A 15,831-nucleotide genomic window follows, 5' to 3' on the forward strand; every position below is an offset into this window, starting at 1 on the left:
GACCCTTATTAGTATCCTGAGACGATACAGGAAATACACCCTGTTCACTGAAGTATAAAAAATACATGAGACTTTCACAAACGTACATGGTTACAAGCAGAATGTCAAGCTCTGCACAGAACTGATAAGGTTTTAGCTTAAATAAAGCATACTATCCTTAGAGGAGAAGGGTATTAGGAAGATGAGTAGAAAATTAAACTGCCAAATTGCATGCATTTATTGACAATGAAATTTTAATGTATCTCTGACCAAGCAGCACCCTCAGCAAAATAAATGAGAACTTCAGTATGTAATGAATATCTCTAAAGCAAAACATGTTTAGTCTGAGGAAGAAACAATGTGTGTGTGTGTTTGTGCGCGTGCGCGCACACACACACATTGTAATATTTATGTTAACTAAATTTCCCACTTCCATTAAGTGTTTTAATTGAATATTAAGATATTTGTTAAAACATTCCCTTATTATAATGGGATTACTCTATGTAGTTTTACTATGATAACTCAATACAGAGTTTTCATTACAACATAAATGAAATTACTGTTTCATTAGGATTGCCACTTTAATTCACATGGTATGTATTATGCAAATGTATAAGAAACATATTGCAGCAATTTATGCTTATTTTCCCCCAGAATGCCAATTACTTAGCTAACCAAGAGTGGCTAGTTTAAAATATATGTACGTTTTAATATGCAGAGGAGAAAAAAATCTTCACCCAATATGGCAACATCTATCTGACTATTCAAAGAGGTTTTCATTTGTGTACCACCCATCTGGATTTTCTCATCAAAGGAGAGGTGCAGGTGTTGGGGGGACACATGTTCAGTGACAGATTATCTGAATCCAAGCATCTGTTTTCCCTTCAAGATATGGCCAGTGCTGTAAGAACTGATAGTGCCAATAAACTCTTTGCTCTGGGCAGACCATCAGCCAGTTCTTGAGCACAGAAGTCTCTGGATTGGACTCCATATACAGCAGAGAAAAATACTGTCCAGCTATATACCTTTAAGTTCTGACATCTCAGAACTTGCCCACATGTAACATGGGTTAAAAGTATCATTAGCCAGCCCTGGCGATCTCTTAATAGAACACTTGGAGGAGATAAAACAATAACTCTTGGAAGAGGGTCGTTTCATGCTAGTGGTGAAACTAGACTTATCTGTATGATATAAAAAGATTTTGGGAATGGAGCTTGCCAGGAAGTGTTTGAAGCACACTATTTGACGCACTCATACAGATGAATAAAACAACTGCATTTGCAATGGTTTCTAAAATAGCACCATTGTATAAGATTTTCCATTGCACTCCTTTTGTTCCACCTACCTATTTTAAGGGTTTGCAGAAATTGAGAGAATGGTTTTTTACAGAGTTTTAGTTAAATCTGGTACCTTCAAATATTTTAGATGGCAGATACAGGAAGAGGGCAGATTCTGAATGCCCCTGTCCTTAGGGTTAAAACAGTTTGGACACCTTGTATATATTATTATATATTGTCCTTTGTACAATGTGCTGAGGGAACAATACTTGGATTTGAGCTGTGGCAGAATTCAGGAGCTATTCGGGAGCCAAAGTTCTATCATTCTTATTTGGTATATTGTCACATTCTGAATGCCAAGGATGCATACTTCTGATGGTCATGCTGTGAGATCAAACTGGTGTGAAGAAATGTAATATGGAGATTGCAGGTCGAATTATACCTTTGCGTACCTTGGCCCACTTGCTGGGTTATAGGAAGAATTTATTAGATGAGGGTGGCAAAAATAGAGGATGCAAGAAGCAGGGAAACAACTGATGCCTCAATTAAATATATAAATTCCCTGAAAAGGATGGACTGAAGTCTGACAAAATGAACAAACAATATGTGTTAGAAATAGAGGAGAAATTACAGTTCTGAAATGAAATGAAATGAAATGAAATTTATTTCTTCATTTCTGGAATCAATATAGGTATCAACAGAAAATTATTGTGATATCTTTAATTTGGTTATTATTTTAATACCGAGTATTGCCAAATGTAATGAGTGACTTCGGTTAATGAATACCGTATTTTTCGCTCCATAAGACACACTTTTTTCCTCCTAAAAAGTACGGGGAAATATCTGTGCGTCTTATGGAGCGAATGGCAGTCCCTGGAGCTGAATTGCCCAGGGGCCAAAAGAGGATCATGCTTTTTATTTTACAAAGAGAAAAGGGGGTGTTGAAAGGACCCCGCTCAGCAGCTGATCAGCAAGAGATCGGGAGAGAGATAAGAGTCCCTGCTCCCTTTCAGCCCCGCCCTCCATTGTTGAATGTGCTGCAGAGGGAGGTTGTTTGTTCCCCCAGCGACATGTGACTGGCTGATTGGATTATCTGTCTGGAAACTGTAGAAAAGGCTCCCTTTCCTTTAGAAGCTGCAGAAATGTGAGTTGAACCCCATAAAAATGGGGCTTTTCCTATTTGCTTTTCCCCCTTAGCAAAAAAAGCTGCAAAACTTTTAGCTGATCCTCAAAAAAACAGGGCTTTTAGAAGAGGAAAAGCAGGAAAAAATTTTTTTCCCTTGTTTCCTCCCCTAAAAACAAGGTGCGCCCTATGGAGCGAAAAATGCGGTATTTATGGAAGTGTCTTCTGTGAAAACAGTAAAACATTTCAGAAATAGTTTATGCTTAGCGCTTATCAAGGTGACACAAATAATATTAGTATTCATAATGGGATTGTGTCAACAATATCCTGCCACCCAAGCATGGTTGTGAACTGGTTAGCAATGGAACTGTAATGCAGAGATAAATGGAGTTTGCTGAACTTCCTTTTTATGATTTTGTTGTAAACATTTATTGATTCGTAAAGGCCAAGACTCTGTAGTACTTTAAGGCTCCCATCATTTGCTTTGTATTGATAAAAAAAAATGTGTCTTTGGTTGCATACAAGTCAATAGGACATTAATTTAAAGCAGGCTTGCACAGATTATTACCGACAAAATTGAATGTTGGCCACCACAATATATGGCAGCTTTTCCAAAGCTGGAGAAAGTCCCTGGGCCTGAGGTTCCTCACCCGTGTGCCATTAAGATAGTGTGGTAGCTCCTGAGGTTATAAATAACAGTCTGCTTCTCTCCATAATATAAAGACTCTGCACTGCACACCTGTTGACTGTCCAGAATCCTTGTAAGAGGAAAGGCATTCTCACTATATATTGTACTATAGCCGCTTTAAGAAAACTTCAGTTACTTACAACCCTGCCCCTCCTCCCTTGTTAATTAAATCGAGGACAAACATATTTGTTTTGTACCCCTGGAAACAATCTCCCAGGGCCACCCACTCCCTTTATTGCAGGCATGGGGAAACTTTGTCCCTCCAGATGTTGCTGAAGTTCAATTTCAACCAACCCCACATCCATGGCCAGTGGCCATGGATGGTGGAGGTTGTAGTTCGTCAATATCTGAAGTGCCAAAGGTTTCCCATACCTGGTTTATGAGTTCTTTAAATCCTAAATCAATAGGTGCTTGGGCACACTAATCCTGCCTTTCCATGTTGCTGAGTTGTGCAGCTCCTTCGCCCCTCGAGTCTGTTATTCCCCTGAGTGCTCCCCAGGCAACTGAGATGATGCCTGGCATCTGTCTCACGACCTGAGATAATCATCCTTTTTGTTGTCTTCAAAGAGGTCCTCAATGTAATCATTCTTCTCTCCTCTCTAACCCAATGTCCCAGCCTTTTTTTCTCATTCCTGCAACAATCCCACTCTTCCACCTTCATCTTGTTCAGGCCAAAGCCGTACTGTGCATCTGTGCCACCAGCTCACCCCACAATCTCTCCTTCCCCCATCTCTCCCTCGCCGTCTCTCTTTCTCCTAGAAAATCCCAGTTAATTTATGTTTCAGTATTCTTTTAGTTAAAAACTTTAATTTTTTTAAAATCTATGACTTGTTTCTGTTTCTCCCTTGGCAAAGGCTAAACAATCTGAATATTATGCATGCTTGCTTCTTTGTATTTTGGTTGCCTTGCTAGTAGGACCAGGCCCCACAAGCCTGACATCAGGCTACCCATGGCTGGAATAGGGCCAGAGTTACATTGGAAAGATTTCCCAGTGCACCATTTGAACTACATTTCCGCAAGCATTAATATTCCAGAAGGACTTAGTCCCTGAACATAGAACGTTAGCATGCAGATGTGTAGAAACATGTGTCCTGAACAAACCACTAACCCATGGCTTAGCACTATGTGGGTGAACCTTCATGAGCCTGAGCAAAGGCTTTCACATTATGCTTCCCCTCCCCACTCCCCAATAGTGCATCAATCCAAACTTATGTATAGAACCAAGGCAATAGGATTTGCATGTTTTTAAGGGTACAGAATGTGCTAGCAGAGCCCCACAGGGACTCTGCACAATGAATACTCAGGTTGGAACTAGCAAGTGCAGTCCCCTTTCCTCCCCACACAGACTTAGATTTATGCAGATATATTGCCTGGTCAGGTCTTTAGTGAATGGTGAAAGACACACAAAGAGGAGGAGGAGGTAATAACAGTAGTATTTTAGTATATCTTTTTCCTAAGTATTTCCGGTACAATAATTCTCCCCCCCCCCCCCCCCGCAATCTCTTTGATTCCTTTAATACACATATACTGTAGTCTGACAAAACTGAAGGCCATATTACCAATTATATGTGAAGGATACTTGCAGGCAACCTTTTCAAGATTTTGTCTGAGAGGAATCTGTAATTACCTATCAGAGCTCCCAACTGCTGCCAAGAAGTTTAAGTGAGGTACTCAATGATAGCACAAGCCACAGGTATTCCCATTTCACATCTGTCTCATTTTTTCCCACATTATAAACATTGTTTTAGCCCCTTTTAATGATGTATTTGCATTCATTTTACCCTGCTGTGCGTTCATGCATTTATCCATCCATTCATTCATTCTCTCTCTGTATCTGCAGGTGCTGTGAAAGAAGTTCATTACTGTACACAAGTCACCCTTTCTCATGCCTCATTGTCATTTACTGTTCTACCCAATGGACGTGGGCAAACAATAGGCACTTACAAATCTCTGGAACTGTTCACTGCCGCCACTATATTGGTAATAGACTTCTCACTCCTATCATCCATTTCATAAATAAGGGGGGCGGGGTAACACAAAGCACTGGTTTAACTGCAGCTTCCAACCCATGTTGAAATTGTTGTGTTCACTGTGAGGTGATGCCCTCTCACCCTGGCTTGCTGCTGCAAGGTGAAGACCCATTCACACAAGCAGTGTAATGTCAGAGAAGGAGATTAATGGAAGATTCCAGTTCCTCTTCATTGGTTAGAAAAGTCACAGCACCCCCACAAATCATTGCAATGACCTCTTGTGAGTCTAGTTACTTGTGTGGCAAGTCATTTGATGTGTCAACTACAATAGCCCCTGCTTATCCCTGCTCTATCTGGCATTTGGTTCTGTAAGCCTTATATGAGTCATTGGATGGAGACTAATTTAGGGTAGAACTGTAAATTTCCTCAACAAACCAAGTTTGTTGTTCCAGTCAAGTTGTCCTAGTCAAGGACTTTTAAATACGGGGGTGGACAGCTGAACTATAGCTGTGGGAAGCTGAGCATCACACTTGTGATTAGCCTAATTTATGCTGTAGTGATCAGATTAAAATTAAATGATTTCTCGGTAATCGCAAAAAAATGAGAAAATTATTAACATTTGTGAGTACTCAATAGGTTTACTTTCTTAACTTGCCTAGTACACATTGTCACCTTGCCTGACGTGTATTTCCCCCTCACTTTATTATAAAAGGTAAAGGGACCCCTGACCATTAGGTCCAGTTGTGTCCGACTCTGGAGTTGTGGCGCTCATCTCGCTTTATTGGCCGAGGGAGCCGGCGTACAGCTTCCAAGTTATGTGGCCAGCATGACTAAGCTGCTTCTGGCAAACCAGAGTAGCGCACAGAAACGCCATTTACCTTCCCTCAGTACCTATTCATCTACTTGCACTTTGACGTGCTTTCGAACTGCTAGGTTGGCAGGAGCTGGGACCGAGCAATGGGAGCTCACCCCGTCGCGGGGATTCGAACCGCCGACTTTCTGATCGGCAAGCCCTAGGCTTTGTGGTTTAACCCACAGTGCCACCCGCGTCTGTCACTTTATTATACCCAGCTTTAAAAACAAACGTGTGTGTGTATATATATAAATTAAACATATTGGCTCTTATCTGGCTAAAATTGTTTCTGACTATGTCATGTCCACACAAATGGAACATGCCACTTGGCTGACTTAGACTTTGGGCTCACCCAGACTTCCTTTTATGCTGTAATTCTAGGCACAGGTCGAGGCTTTAAAGCTGCATGTTCAAGAAGGGTTGTTTTTTTTTTCTTTTGTCCTGGAACTTTCCCCAGGAACACCCACATTTTACCACTGCATTGGAGCAAAATGCAATCAGGTGTTCCATGGATTGACGTTTGCTCAGATTTTGTGGTAAAATACGGGTTTTCCCAGGAATGTCACTGGAACAAGAAAAATCTGCCTTGGACATGGTGCTTTAAAACATGGACCTGTGCCTGTCGCAAAAGGAAGTATGCATGAGCTCTTTATTCTAGGAGTGGGGTATGAGATCTGAAAATAATGCCAATATATTTCACATCTGGCAACCAATGCACAACCATTTACCATAAGTAATGTATTTAGTGTTAACTCCGGAAGTGTATACTTGATTCTGACCAAACTAAGCCCCCAGTAAGAAAATACACACCAGGAGGCTTAGTTTGGTCAGAATTGAGTACATACTTCTGGTAAATGAGCCACCATAGCTGCTAGAGGGCAATGAAAATTTGTGTCCTGGACTTTTTAGACTCTACCAATTTACTATCTGAAACCAAAGGAATGCATGGGTTGCCATATGTGACCCCCCCCCCAGCTCTACTACCCCACTATAGAGCATATGCATTTGTTTGTAAAATGAACAACAACAAAAAATGAACAGCATGAGCCCATTCACTTCGTGTTTTCTAAATTAATGAAAAACTAAACAAAATGAGCCAATTTACTTCATTAATTTTCATAATTAAAATGAATGGAAATTGAAATTAGGAATGAAACTATATATATATATATATATATATATATATATATATATGATTCATTTCCCCATTTGTTGCAGTTGAGATGAAAAAAATGTAGCACTCTGGAACAGCCAGAGAAAGGAAGAGCGAAGAGAGGAAGGTAGAGACAGGTCATTAATATACATTAGGAATTATTTAAAAATGAGAAATATTTTGTTCCATCTACAATTTGGTAGGTCTGATCCTTTGGAGGGGGGAACTCATGCCAATTGTATGCAAAACACAGACATTTCAGGCAGGACAAGGGGATCTGGGTGTCCCGTTGAAAGCAATGGGGAGATCATTGCATAGGTGACTCTAAAATAGGGGTATTTTACCCAATCTGTCATAAATTTGGCAATTCTGACACCTTGGAAGGTCCATCTGCTTAAATGGAAAACACCTTACATCCAGGTGTTTAGCTGTTATTCCCATTCAAAGCAACAGAATGTGTGCCTTTTATATGGCCTGTTTAACAGCCTGCAATCCTCATCTGAGGCCCTTCCTTGTGTGCCTCCCCCATGTGAAGTCCGAAGGGTAGTTGCACGAGAATGGGCCTTTTCTGTGGTGGCTCCTTGTTTGTGGAATGCTGTCCTCAGGGAGACTCTCCTAACGCTATCATTACATATTCTTAGGTGCCAGGCAAAAACTTTCCTCTATGGCCTTTAACTGTCTGTGTTTTTTTTCAGAAATGGGTGGGATGTTTTCAACGTATTTATTTTGCCATTTTGTATTAATGTATCTCTTAGTGGCGGTGTGGTTGTCAGTCTTGTAAGCCACTTTGGCTTCTCCTGGGCAAGATAAAGTGACTGTCAAACAGAATAAGCAGCAGCATCATCAAAATTTTATTCGACCGTCAGTCAGAAAACAAGGATTTATCCATACAAAAATTAAAACGACTAAGCATCTAAAGGAACATGACACTTAAGCCAGCAATAAAAGTAGGTTATACATTTAGACCCATGTCAATGCTGTCAATTGTAACCTTACAGCGCTTAAGGGCCAAAATAAAAAGGAATTTGGCCACCAAGGATGCCGTTGGTCCAGTAAAGTTATTCAGCAAAAACAAAACCCGTTTTTCTCTGTCTACAGGACTAGGTTGGGATAGCAGTGGAACTATAAATTTTTTGTCTAAGGTCTACATAAAATGGGCAGATCAGAAGAATATGCTCAGTTGACTCAACCACTCCCAAGGCACAGGGACAAAATCTCTGGGCATATGGGACTCCCCTGTACCTTCCCAACAAAACTGCCGATTCCAGCACATTTAACCTGGCAGCTGTGAAAAGCCTACGGTACTCCACGTAATGGATTTCCGCCAGATAAGGGGTTGGAGAAATCTGAAATATCTGGTCCCCCCAAAACATCCCAGGTTTCACAAGAGCAGTCTCCTCTTGTCTTGCAATGTCTCTCAATCTTTGAGAGATCCCAGCTCTAGCTTGACTGAATGTCATAGATTCCAGGTAAAGATGTGACAATCCGCAAGCCTGTACTTCATTTATAATCTCCTTTTCCCACGATGATTGGAAGTCATCCCTCAGTATCAAGGGGGTGATGCCCACCGGGTTAAAACATAACTTGAGCCATAGCCAGAGTTTTACCTTCAAGGCGACATATCGCAAAGCTCGCCAACCCACCTCTAATCTCATGACCGCGCCCGCTACAGAAGGGGGGATCCTGAGGATGGCTCTAAGAAATCGTGATTGGCTAGATTCCAATCTAAGAAAATCCCTACCAGCGCCCAGGGAAATGCCCACCAACAGGAGAGGCAGGACTTTCATTTGGAACAATCTCAAGGCAACTTTCACTGATTGAGCCTGCTTCTTGGCATATAATCAAACAGAGTAAGAATCAGAATCTGCTATCAGTTTGGCTTTTATTTCCTGTATCCTGTTGATGACATGGTCACTTTGAAAATGTGTAGAAGATTAGAAGCCGTTTCAGCCTTCTCAATCCACAGCCATCTCAATCCCCTTCAAAAATGTGTTGACCCATTCATAACTTGCTCCCCCGGGCGACATGCTGCATTCATCTGAATCTGCAGTCACTTTTTTAAAAAAATATTTTTTATTATTTCTCTATCCCACTTTCCCTCCAAAGACCTCAAGGTAGTCCCCTTCCCCTTCTACTTTATCTTCACAGCAACCATAAGATGGAAAATTCTTTCCAGTAGCATCTTAGAGACCAACTGAGTTGGTATCTGAAGAAGTGTGCATGCACACGGAAGCTCATACCAAGAACAAACTCAGTTGGTCTCTAAGGTGCTACTGGAAAGAATTTTCTATTTTGTTTTGTAAGATGGAAGTTAGGCTGAGAGACTGAGCTTCCTGGTTGAGTGGGAACTAGAACCCAGGCCCTAGTCTGACACTCTAACCTCTACAGCACACTGGTTCTGGTAAGAACCTACATTAGTATGATGCTTGTACCTAATTTATTATTGTTACCGCTTAGATTTACAATGAGTCCACATATAGACTCAAGGCTGCCTCACTGGACACACAAGCTCTTGTGGTAAATTGATTCAGCAATTACAGTACATGCTTTTGAATCCATCTAGTATCAGCTTTATAAATCTGATTAAAACAAAGCTATTATGGTGTCAGTCCTCCATCCAGTGAAAGAAAAATTAGGATACCGATCTCACAGGAATAGGTTACTCAATACTTCAAATGTATGATTTGTTTTATAGTGCAATGCAATATTACCACTGGGTAATATTGTATGCCAGATTCTTCTGTACTGCAGTGAACCAGCTGTGCAATGCTACTCTTTTGGAGAACTGATGCCTAATAAAGGAGATTTAATTGAGGAGTGCAGAGAAGAAGGGGGCAGTATTAAATTTTCTTCTAAAACTTTCCCAACACAAGCATGCTGATGGCTCAGTAATCGTGTAAAGTTTTTTTATATTTTTCATCTGCTTTCATAATGGTTGAGCATTTCCCCCCTCTTGCTTCTTTGTTAATCGCAATTGCAATTGGCTCTATTTGTTTAATTGTTGCACACGTATGGGCAGCAAATTTTGCATGTGTGTCTTAATCTCTTGTACAGGTTGCTTGGAACTTAAGGAAGATACCATTGAAAACCTCCTGGCAGCTGCGTGTCTCCTTCAGCTCCCTCAAGTAGTTGAAGTATGCTGTCATTTTCTCATGAAGCTATTACACCCATCTAACTGTTTGGGAATCCGGGCATTTGCAGATGCTCAAGGATGCACAGAGCTGATGAAAGTGGCTCACAGCTATACCATGGTAAGGCAGTTCAACATACCTTATGACAGGAGAGCAGAGGCAAAGGGTACATAGATTTCGCTAGCATTCAAATGTTTTCTTGTGTTTTGTTTCTTCATACCTTCTTATGCAGTATGTTTTATAGAAAATATTATAGATTGCAAAACTTAGCATTAAGAACTAGATAGTTTGATTTATCCACTATCTGCTCATTCAAATGGGTTTTATGTAACAGACTTATTTCCTTGATTGAAATTTCATGTCCTTTATTTATTATTTAACTCCTTGGTTGTGTGTCCTGTGTGTCCTGATTTGGTGGTTTCAAAGTAGGCTTATCTCATCCCAATTTAATATACCTGTTCTTTCAGCCAAGTTAATAGAAAAAGTGTAATAATAACCCTTTGTGGGTGGCTGCATGGGTACAGATAGAAACCATAGAATCATAGAATCATAGAGTTGGAAGAGACCACAAGGGCCATCCAGTCCAACCCCCTGCCAAGCAGGAAACACCATCAAAGCATTCCTGACAGATGGCTGTCAAGCCTCCGCTTAAAGACCTCCAAAGAAGGAGACTCCACCACACTCCTTGGCAGCAACCAGCACCATTGTATAATATATTAGCATCCTGGTTAGATCGCTTTGAATCTTTATCTTATAATAAGAATTTTCCATTATTGTCTCAATGGATTCTGGCTACTAGAAGTTCTGACACAGGAAGAGGGTGGGGAATGTTTTCCAAAGGCTCCCAAGAGTACTGTGGAGAAATGCTATATATGTGTGGGTTTGGTTATGTTTCTGTTTAAAAAAGAAGATACGTTATGGAGCCTCTCTTGTAGCCATGAGGGCCTATTTTGTTATAACTTGACAAGCCTGTTAACAGTGGTTGCTAGGTCACATCTTTGGCAGGGGAGAGAGATTGTTTGAAGGTTTACTAGGCAGGGCTCAAATCAGGCAAATTGCAGTTAGTTGAGCAATTAAAACTCCATTGGGAGTTAACTATAGGAGAAAGACTTTTGAGGAGTTGCTTCAGGAGAAGAGCCGTGGAAGTAATTAGTGGGTGGTGCATTAGGATAAGTGACTTGAGGGGCAATGCCATTTAGAGGCAAGAGTAGCCCTTGAGTACATACTCATAAGGTGCAAAACTCTCATCTGGCACCTTAAGTCTCCAGTATGTGCAGTATCAGTATGTGTGTGTGTGAATCTATCGTTTGATCGGCCTGTCTATCTGGAACCCATATTAACACTATCCTGGGTCTGCTGGTGAAGTTCATCTCGTGTTCAAGCCTAACCACGTGACTAGGAGGTTGTGTGAAGCATTCTGGGAGAATGGGAGGTGGTGAAGGTATTTAAAATACACAGACACCAGTGTTTGTGTGTAGATAAATGAGGCTGAGGCACCAGGATTCCTGACATTGTGGTGGTAGTGGTGAAAGCTCTCCACAAGACCTGATATACATATCAGTATAGCCATGGGAAGAGATGGGGTCATGAAGAGTCGGACACGACTGAACAACAAAATAGCCATGGGACTCGTGGGACATGGGTGGTGCTGTGGTCTAAACCACTGAGCCTCTTGGGCTTGCCGATCAGAAGGTTGGCAGTTCGAATCCCTGCGATGGGGTGAGCTTTCGTTGCTCGGTCCCAGCTCCTGCCAACCTAGCAGTTCGAAAGCATGCCAAAAAGTGCAAGTAGATTAATAGGTACCACTCCGGTGGGAAGGTAAATGGCGTTTCCGTGTGCTGCTCTGGTTTCAGTGTTCCAGTGTGCCAGAAGCGGCTTAGTCATGCTGGCCACATGACCTGGGAAAACTGTCTGTGGACAAACACCGGCCACCTTGGCCTGTAAAGCGAGATGAGTGCCGCAACCCCAGAGTCGTCTGCAACTGGACTTAACTGTCAGGGGTCCTTTACCTAGCCACATAGTTTTACACACTCACACACACACACACACACACACAAAGTTTCAGTTTGCATTTACTTCAGTAAAAGGGAGAAAAGTTAGGTTAGTGCTCCTCTTATCAAATGCTCTTTCTAGGATCATAGGAAACTGCCTATGGTTCAGACTATTGATTCATCTAGCTCAGTATTGTCTATACTGACACGTGAATGGCTGCTAGGAAGGGGCACCACATGCACCTCGACTCCCAGCAGCTGCACAGTGCAGGGGCAGCAGCATAAGTGCTGGATTGACTCTGCTGCTGTGTTTGCACTGCACCAGCCTCCCTGCCGCATCCTCCCCTCCCTTCTGATAAGCACATTGACATGATTGATGGGAGGTCAGGTGTGCGGCAGGTCCCTACTGGATGCCTGCCCTTGCAATTGACAGTAGACGTTTCCCAGAAGCTGGGAAGTCTTTCTCAGTCCTACATAACCCTAACCTGGGATCTTTTCAATCTAAAATATGTGTTGTTCTACTGACTTTCAGTCCTTCCTCTAAATTTGATTTGAATCAGTTAAAATTATTTTAGATACAGAGAAGCTTTCGTTATTTTCATTGCATTTTAACAATTTATGCTGTGCCGTTATAAAAATGTCCGCATGGGATTATTTCCACAGTGTTTGAGTGTGCACAAAAGAATCTTTGGGTTCTAGTTGTGACATGAAATTAAGTGTCTCGTTATAATAAAAGGGTTTCAGGACTGGGCGTAAGGCACATATCTATATCTAGCCATAATTGCATAGTAATGAAGTATCACTACTTGTAACCTAAAACTTAAAGCAAATGCAACACTGCAACAATTTAAATTAAATTAAAATTAAAATATAGAACTATTCTGCACCCAACTTGTTCCTTGTGACTTGATACTATTAGTAATATTTGGCTACACTTTATTGTCCGCAGAGAGAACTGTTCCTTCTGGTCTAGATTGAAATTATTACTGTAGCAATAAACAGAGCCTTAAATGCAGCTGCTGTGCTTGCCTAGCCAGATATCCATTAGAACAAGCAGCACTCTTGGTCAGATGCTTAGATTGGCTGGCAGCTCTTCAGAGATGGAGGGGACTCATCATGGAATGTCAGTCAAGATGCGAGGAAGGCAGAGATGCAGGCAGAACTCTCTGCTGGCTCCTTGTCTTCAGGGACCCAGGCTACTCGCAAAAGGGGACCTGGAGCTTCATTCCTCATAAGACTTGGTTTCCAGACCATTGATCAAATTTGTCACCCTCTTCTCCTTGTGTCCCAGATTGTCAATATCCTTCTTAAATTGTGGTTCCCAGAACTGGACAGAGTACTCCAGGTGTGGTCTGACAAAGGCAGAATAGAGCAGGACCATTGCTTGCCTTGATTTGGACACTAGACTTCTGTTAATGCAACCTAGAATAGCATTAGGGGTTTTGTTTTGTTTTGTTTTTGCTGCTGCCTCACATTGTTGACTCATATGCCAATACCTCATATGGAAGTGCGGATGTAAGTAGAAGATGAATTTACATGTTAATCCTGTTGTTGTGAATTGGCTGCACATGCTAAAGATCTTCAGCAGCAACCGTGAGAAGGAATGTTTGACTGGGAATTTTACCAGTGTTGGTTTGATTTTGCATTTCTGCTCCATTTCCTACAGAAGTCAAAATTTCACTGATATCCTTTGGGAATTAACAGTCTTCAGGGAATATGTATAATTCAAATAAGCACTTTAATCCTACAGCTACACATTTTTATTCCTGGATTGCAGACTGGTTTCTAGCACCTCTGCTTCTTGCACTTTATAAATGTTGGTATTCATTCAGCTGCTATAGTTACATGATTTTTAGAGATTCCAACTACCTTTAGAATATGAGGCACTTCCAAATTATTTAATCTAGGAATGGAGATTGTGAATTATTCCAACTTTCTACTGTTACTGTTATTTAGTTACTAGCATTTTCAAATAATATAATCTAGGACCAGGTTTTTAATCCCTCTAGACTTCTGTGTCAGTGTTGTTCACTGCTAAATCACAACAGTGCATACTGTCACTTTGTCTCAGCCTCCATTTTGATTTTATTATGCATTTTGTGATTATATCTTGATTTTATTCTGTGAAGCACCCTGAGACCCCCAGGTATAGGGTGGTATATAATTTAAATAAATAAATAAATAAATAAATAAATAAATAAATAAATAAATGTGATTATTTTATAATTTAGTGTATGCATAGCCATGTATAACAATAACAACCACCACCACCACCACCACAACAATAACAATATGTATAACAATGTATAACAATGTATAACAATAACAATGTATAACAACAATAACAACAACAATAATAATATAATCTTGTCTATCTTAATATTATAACAAAGCTATAGTATTAAACATAGTGGGGGCTGGAAAATAATCTCTTGGGGCTGTTTAAAGGAAATGGCAAGCAGAACCAAGCCTGGTGGAAATTGTGATGATACAATTACAACAAGCATTTTTAGACAAAGGCTAGGAAGGATGCCTTTTTCTACAAATGTGGAATGATGCCAGATGGCTGAAAGGGCAATAAAAGAAAGAAAAAACACAAAAAACAATCTTCATAAACATTTTTTTTCTGCTTAATTAGTATAGGCAAAGTGGGGAACAGTTTTGACAGTTTCAGGAAGTCATGCATGCCAATTTCATATGCTGATAGGGTCCATGCCACAAAATACTAGAGCAATATAAATACGTTACAGTGAACAGGACACTTACGGACAAGCTGGAGTTAAGCATCAGGGCAGAGAAATGAACCTTGTGAAATCTGGTGTCTAGTACACACAGTTGGCACTAAATAATTCAGTAGTAGTGGAACCAAATAAATAAAGGAAGTATCTACAATAAAAGGCAGCACAGACTGTGAAAGCAAACTAATGGAATAAAATGTGCAGTTTTGAACATATATAATGAAGTAGAGTCCACAAAAATCCAGGCAAGAATTTTATTTATAAACAGCTCTGAGAGACTTGAAAAGATAGGAAAGAAGAGCTCTTTCCCTCGAAGCCCTTTGTGATTTTGTGCAATGAATGCACAAGTGTTAGTCATTTGTTGTGCTGAGTCCACTTGTGCCCCCTAGATAATATACTTTTCTGGTAGGAATAACATGTTTCTGAGCATTGAAATGCCAATATATTGTGCCTAGTGAAATTCCCATATAACCTTCAGGATTTTGTTGTTGTTGTTCAGTCGTTCAGTCGTGTCCGACTCTTCGTGACCCCATGGACCAGAGCACGCCAGGCACGCCTATCCTTCACTGCCTCTCGCAGTTTGGCCAAACTCATGCCAGTCGCTTCGAGAACACTGTCCAACCATCTCATCCTCTGTCGTCCCCTTCTCCTTGTGCCCTCTATGCAGTTACAATTGCCAGGAGGAAGGGGTTACATGAATTTTGTAGACATTTATTTTATGATGTGAAGCAATTAGCAATGTGTAGCAAATATTTTGTCCTTTGTCAATTGATTGAAAATAGAAACCCTTCAGTGTCGTTGTTCTCCTATACTGTACTAGTGAATCCCAAACTGTAAGGTAAAAGAGTAAAGGACACCTGGACGGTTAAGTCCAGTCAAAGGCGACTATGGGGTTGCGGTGCTCATCTCCTATACTAGTGATTCCCAA

The 15,831-nt window shown here is 40.8% G+C and overlaps 1 protein-coding gene across 5 annotated transcripts in view; it reads left to right on the forward strand.

The window, feature by feature from the left end:
• The window catches only part of KLHL1 (kelch like family member 1), a 142,386-nt gene that overhangs the window by 33,735 nt on the left and 92,820 nt on the right, over positions 1-15,831 (forward strand). For all 5 annotated transcript variants that reach the window (XM_033147989.1, XM_033147990.1, XM_033147991.1 and 2 more), the window contains exon 4: positions 10,098-10,294. In XM_033147989.1, coding sequence (XP_033003880.1) covers positions 10,098-10,294 — 197 coding nt within the window. The remainder of the gene's footprint in view (positions 1-10,097; positions 10,295-15,831) is intronic.

This window comes from Lacerta agilis, chromosome 4 (assembly GCF_009819535.1).
Source record: "Lacerta agilis isolate rLacAgi1 chromosome 4, rLacAgi1.pri, whole genome shotgun sequence".
Taxonomy (NCBI): Eukaryota; Metazoa; Chordata; class Lepidosauria; order Squamata; family Lacertidae; genus Lacerta; species Lacerta agilis.